This window comes from Macaca fascicularis, chromosome 11, assembly GCF_037993035.2.
Source record: "Macaca fascicularis isolate 582-1 chromosome 11, T2T-MFA8v1.1".
In the NCBI taxonomy this organism is placed as follows: Eukaryota; Metazoa; Chordata; class Mammalia; order Primates; family Cercopithecidae; genus Macaca; species Macaca fascicularis.
The window spans coordinates 5,166,488-5,172,487 of NC_088385.1; the positions used below are offsets into that span (position 1 = coordinate 5,166,488).

Below are 6,000 nucleotides of genomic sequence, written 5' to 3' on the forward strand. Positions count from 1 at the left end.
TGCTGACACTGCCAGCCCACGGACCCGACCTAGAGTAGTGAGGTTCCTTGGCACTTTAAGAACACCCCTCCTTTACTTCACATTTATTTCAACTGGGAACTAGCATAGACTTACGCAAGCTAAATTATGCATGTTTTCTTGGGAGGATGCTCTGTGTCCTGTTTCTCCTGCTAACAGCTCTGGTCTGGACCATTGTTCTAGGATTGTCTCAAAGCTTGCCAGGAGCAGATTGAGGCGGTGCTCCTCAACAGCCTGCAGCAGTACCGTCAGGACCAGCGCGACGGATCCAAGTCGGAGGATGAACTGGACCAAGCCAGCACCCCTACAGATGTGCGGGATATCGACCTGTGAGGATGCCAGTTGGGCCGAAAGAGAGAGACGCGTCCATAATCTGCTCTCTCCTTCTTTCTGGTTATGTTTTTGTTATTTGTGTTTTAGGATGAAACGTAAAAAAAAATTCTGCCCCCACCTAGATCATATTTAAAGATCTTTTAGAAGTGAGAGAAAAAAGTCCTATAAAAACGGAATAATAAAGAGCATTTGGTGCCTATTTGAAGTACAGCATAAGGGAATCCCTTGTATATGCGAACAGTTATTGTTTGATTATGTAAAAGTAATAGTAAAATGCTTACAGGAAAACCTGCAGAGTAGTTAGAGAATATGTATGCCTGCAATATGGGAACAAATTAGTGGAGACTTTTTTTTCATGTTATGAGCTAGCACATACACCCCCTTGTAGTATAATTTCAAGGAACTGTGTACGCCATTTATGGCATGATTAGATTGCAAAGCAATGAACTCAAGAAGGAATTGAAATAAGGAGGGACATGATGGGGAAGGAGTACAAAACAATCTCTCAACATGATTGAACCATTTGGGGTGGAGAAGCGCCTTTGCTCTCAGCCACCTGTTACTAAGTCAGGAGTGTGGTTGGATCTCTACATTAATGTCCTCTTGCTGTCTACAGTAGCTGCTACCTAAAAAAGATGTTTTATTTTGCCAGTTGGACACAGGTGATTGGCTCCTGGGTTTCATGTTCTGTGACATCCCGCTTCTTCCAAATGCAGTTCATTGCAGACACCACCATATTGCTGCCTAATGGGGAAATGTAGCTATGGGCCATCACCAAAACTCACATGAAACTGAGGCAGATGGAGACCAAGGGTGGGATCCAGAATGGAATCCTTTCTGTTATTGTATTTTAAAGGGTAATGTGGCCTTGGCATTTCTTCTTAGAAAAAAACGAATTTTTGGTGCTGATTGGCATGTCTGGTTCACAGTTTAGCATTGTTATAAACCATTCCATTCGAAAAGCACTTTGAAAAATTGTTCCCGAGCGATAGATGGGATGGTTTATGCAAGTCATGCTGAATACTCCTCCCCTCTTCTCTTTTGCCCCCTCCCTTCCTGCCCCCAGTCTGGGTTACTCTTCGCTTGTGGTATCTGCCATTCTTTGGTACACAGTTCTGGTGCTCCTCCCAGGACTCGAGAGACGCCCCTTCCTGCTGACATTCCCATCACAACATTCCTCAGAAAAGCCTGTAAACTACAATCTGTTACCATTCTGATGGCACAGAAGCATCTTAATTCCCATCTCTATACTTCTCCTTTGGACATGGAAAGAAAAGTTATTGCTGGTGCAAAGATAGATGGCTGAACTGATATCAGGGTGTGGCATTTTGTTCCCTTTTCCGTTTTTTTTTTTTTTTTTATTGTTGTTGTTAATTTTATTGCAAAGTTGTATTCAGCGTACTTGAATTTTTTTCCTCTCCACTTCTTAGAGGCATTCAGTTAGCAAAGAGGTTGGAGCAACAACTTTTTTTTTTTTTTTTTGCACAATTGTAATTGACAGGTAATGAAGCTATTTGTTAAAATATTTGCCTTTTTAAGTGAAAAAGAAAAATCAGAACAGGGCTATTTGAAGAATTATTTTAGACACAGATTCTGCCTTGTTTCATAGCATGAGGGTTGAAGATGGAAAATGATCTAAGGGTCTCTTGTTTTTTCATTTCGTTTTGTTCAGTTTGGTTTTTTCTTTTCTTTTTTTTTTGCGCTGCTAAGAAGCTAAAATCATCCATCGTTATTCACATTGACAGTACCTAGCTGTAATGTTTCACAGAGTGTGCTGCTATTTTATAAACATTTTTATAATATATTATTTTACTGCTTAAATTCCAAGTCCTGAAGTAGATGGTTGAGATATGAGTTCTTCGTACTGGAAAAGCCCTTCCGTAGTTTGTTTTTTTCTGGTAGCATATTCATGGTGGTTGTTTCTTCCTTTTTTTTTTTTTTTTTCCTCTGGTCACATTCTTCAAAGACGGAGTATTCTTTACCTCAGGTTTACTGGACAAAATCAATAACTACAAAAGACAATGATTCACGCTTTTGTTTTCATAATACCTCACAACCGTACAGTTTCTGCCTGGAGCCCATTCACGTGAGGAATAGAGAAGTGGTGTGAGCAGGGCCGACTCCCGCTCAGGTGGAAGGCAGGGCGGTCTCACTCCCAGGGACCTTTTTGGTTATGGAGGCCATCGGGCTCCCATTTAGACCCCCCAGTATCCTAATCATGATGGAAAAAATACATTGAACCAAGGGATCCTCCCTCCCCTTCAAGGCAGACGTTCAGTACACACATTTATGCAGTAGACTCAGATGTCGTAATTTGCACTTAGGTACCAGGTATCAGGAAACAGACTAAAAAGAATTCCAGCAGGCTGTTTGGAGATCTTCATCTTGCAGCTTTTTCAAAAGCGGGGCTTCGTGTGCAAAGGGCCCTTTCCTCTTGAAGTTTTTCCTTCCGTCTTTCCCCTCCCCTGGCATGGACACCTTGAGTTTAGGATCATCTCTGTGGGTTTCCTAGGTCTGAATCTGCGAGGAGCTGAATCTGCAGCAAATAGCAAACAGCGTTGATGGTGCTTCCTTCTCCCTCCTCTGTCTCCGGCCGCGCAGGCAAGCACGAGGCAAGCCCAGGTCCTCTGCTAAGCGGTACTAAACGGTCAGGTTTTCAATCACACTGAATTGGCAGGATAAGAAAAATAGGTCAGAGAAGTATGGGATGATAGTTGAAGGGAGGTGAAGAGGCTGCTTTTCTACAGAGGTGAAATTCCAGATGAGTCAGTCTCCTGGGAAGTGTGTTTAGAAGGGTTCAGGGCTTTGTGAGTTAGCATGACCCTAAAATTCTAGGGGATTTCTGGTGGGACAATGGGTGGCGAATTCTGAAATTTTGGAGAGGAAAGTGGAGCAGCCAGCAAGTTAGCTAGCCAGAGTTTTCTCAAGAGCCGGCTTTGATCAGCACACTCTCCTGGGCCCCAAGGAGTCCCACAGAATGGGGAAGGCGGGAACCGTGGCGTTCTCGGGAACCTTGGAGCCTAAAGAGAAACTGAGGTGCAAATTCATTTCACGGCGACTGACCCTTGAGCTTAAACAGCAGCAGCAAATGAAAGAACTGGACAAATAGGGAAGGGCACAGGCCTACCCGACTCTAGTTACGGTCTGTAACTTTCTACTCTTCCTGTAGTCCCGAGGCCCCTGGGTCCTTCTAGCTTTTCTCTTTCCCATCCTTGGGGCCTTGTGTGATGATGGGTGTGGGGCTGCTGATGGGAAAGTAGGGGGTTGTTAGGCTATTCTGCCTGCTCCTGCTTAAACAAAAGAAGGAATCCTGGATTTTGCCCTCTCCTTGGATCTTAGTCTTTTTGGTAGGAGTTTTGTTCCAGAGGGGCTCTCCCGCTGTGGATTTGAACTTGCTCTTTTTTTTGTTGTTGTTCTTTCTCTTCTTTTTCTTACCTCCCACTAAAGGGGTTCCAAATTATCCTGGTCTTTTTCTACCTTGTTGTGTTTCTGTCTCGTCTTTACTTCCATCTGTTTGTTTTTTTTCTCCATCAGTGGGGGCCGAGTTCCCCCAGCCTGCCAAATTTTGATCCTTCCCCTCTTTTGGCCAAATCCTAGGGGGAAGAAATCCTAGTATGCCAAAAATATATGCTAAGCATAATTAAACTCCATGCGGGTCCCTAACAGCCCAGAAGCCTGCAGGAGAAAGCCAAGGGCAGTTCCCTCCGCAGAACACCCCATGCGTGCTGAGAGGCGAGCTCCTTCCAGAAGGGGCTGCTCTTCCAGGAGGCTTTACTTTGAACTGCCTCAGGACCCCACTGGAGAGCACAGCATGCCTTACCACTGGGTCACCCTTGGTCTGTGTGCTCTGTACTGGAGGCTCTGTTCTGCCTCTTATCAGCCAGGTCAGGGGCATACATGGCTTAAGTGACAAAGCCAAGGAGAAGATGACCCTGACAGCATCACACTGCATCCTTTTGCTAGCAGGATGGGCAGCTCTTCAGACGGAGCTGCGCTTTCCTGCCGTCTAGCACCTCTAGGGCCTCTCCAGACTGTGCCCTGGGAGCTCTGGGACTGAAAGGTTAAGAACATTAGGCAGGATCAGATGACTCTCTCAAAGAGGGCAGGGGAATTTTCTCTCCATGGGCCACAGGGGACAGGGCTGGGAGAAGAAATAGACTTGCACCTTATGTCATGTAAATAATTGATTTTCTAGTTCAAGAAGATAATATGGGTAGCGTGGGAACTGGAGGTAGGAAGGGGAGGAAGTCTGAGTAAGCCAGTTGGCTTCTAAGCCAAAAGGATTCCTCTTTGTTTATCTCTGAGACAGTCCAACCTTGAGAATAGCTTTAAAAGGAAAATTAATGCGGAGACGATAAAGTCCCCTTAAACCAGCAAACCCTCTGTAGCTATAGAATGAGTGCAGGTTTCTATTGGTGTGAACTCAGAGCAATTTACAAGAGCTGTTCATGCAGCCATCCATTTGCGCAAAATGGGGTGAGAAGATTCAAGAGGACGTTTATTACTTCCTCATACCGCATGGCTTTTGATGATTCTGGATTCTAAACAACCCAGAATGGTCATTTCAGGCACAACGACACTACGTTCGTGTGTGTCTGCTTTTAAACTTGGCTGGGCTATCAGACCCTATTCTCGGCTCAGGTTTTAAGAAGCCATCAGCAAATGTGTACATGCAGGCTGCAGCTGCAGCCTGCATCCCTTCGCCTGCAGCCTACTTTGGGGAAATAAAGTGCCTTACTGACTGTAGCCATTACAGTATCCAATGTCTTTTGACAGGTGCCTGTCCTTGAAAAACAAAGTTTCTATTTTTACTTTTAATTGGTTTAGTTCTTACTGCTGGCCAACTCTTATATCCCCAGCAAATCACCAGGCCATTGGATTTTTTCCATTATGTTCATTACCCTTATATCATGTACCTCAGATCTCTCTCTCTCCTCTCTCTCAGTTATAGTTTCTTGTCTTGGACTTTTTTCTTTTCTTTTCTTTTTCTTTTTTACTTTTTTTTTTTTTTTTGCTTTGAAACAAGTGTGATGCCATATCAAGTCCATGTTATTCTCTCACAGTGTACTCTATAAGCGGTGTGGGTGTCTATTTGGTCAGGATGTTAGAAAGTGCTAAAGTAGCATGATCAGTGTACGCGAAAAGGTTTTTAGGAAGTGTGGCAAAAATGTTGCATTGGCTATGATGGTGACATGATATAGTCAGCTGCCTTTTAAGAGGTCTTATCTGTTCAGTGTTAAGTGATTTAAAAAAATAATAACCTGTTTTCTGACTAGTTTAAAGATGGATTTGAAAATGGTTTTGAATGCAATTAGGTTATGCTATTTGGACAATAAACTCACCTTGACCTAAGTCATCTGGCCTTTTTTGATTTATTTATCAACCAGCAGTCGTCGGAATGGAATACACTTGTCTCATGTCAGAACTCTGTTTTATGCTGCTGCAACAATTGGCAGTGGCATAAGACACATTCTAACCTGGAATAGAATCTACACGTGCCTCTGTGTTATGGCAGCACAAGTCATTGTTGACATTGCTAGGGGACGGGGGCTGCCCATGCAGCCGGCTTATAAGCTAGAAGCCTCAGTCCACCTTTAGAAGGTTGGTCCATCACAGACACTATGACTGGTCCTCAGAGGATAGCCCCTG

The 6,000-nt window shown here is 44.0% G+C and overlaps 1 protein-coding gene across 2 annotated transcripts in view; it reads left to right on the plus strand.

The window, feature by feature from the left end:
* CCND2 (cyclin D2) overlaps positions 1-5,703 on the plus strand; it is a 31,551-nt gene extending 25,848 nt beyond the window's left edge. For both annotated transcript variants that reach the window (XM_005569850.3, XM_074006113.1), the window contains one exon: positions 202-5,703. In XM_005569850.3, the coding sequence (XP_005569907.1) occupies positions 202-351 (150 nt within the window). In that variant the 3' untranslated portion in view covers positions 352-5,703. The remainder of the gene's footprint in view (positions 1-201) is intronic.
* The last annotated feature ends 297 nt before the right edge of the window (positions 5,704-6,000 follow it).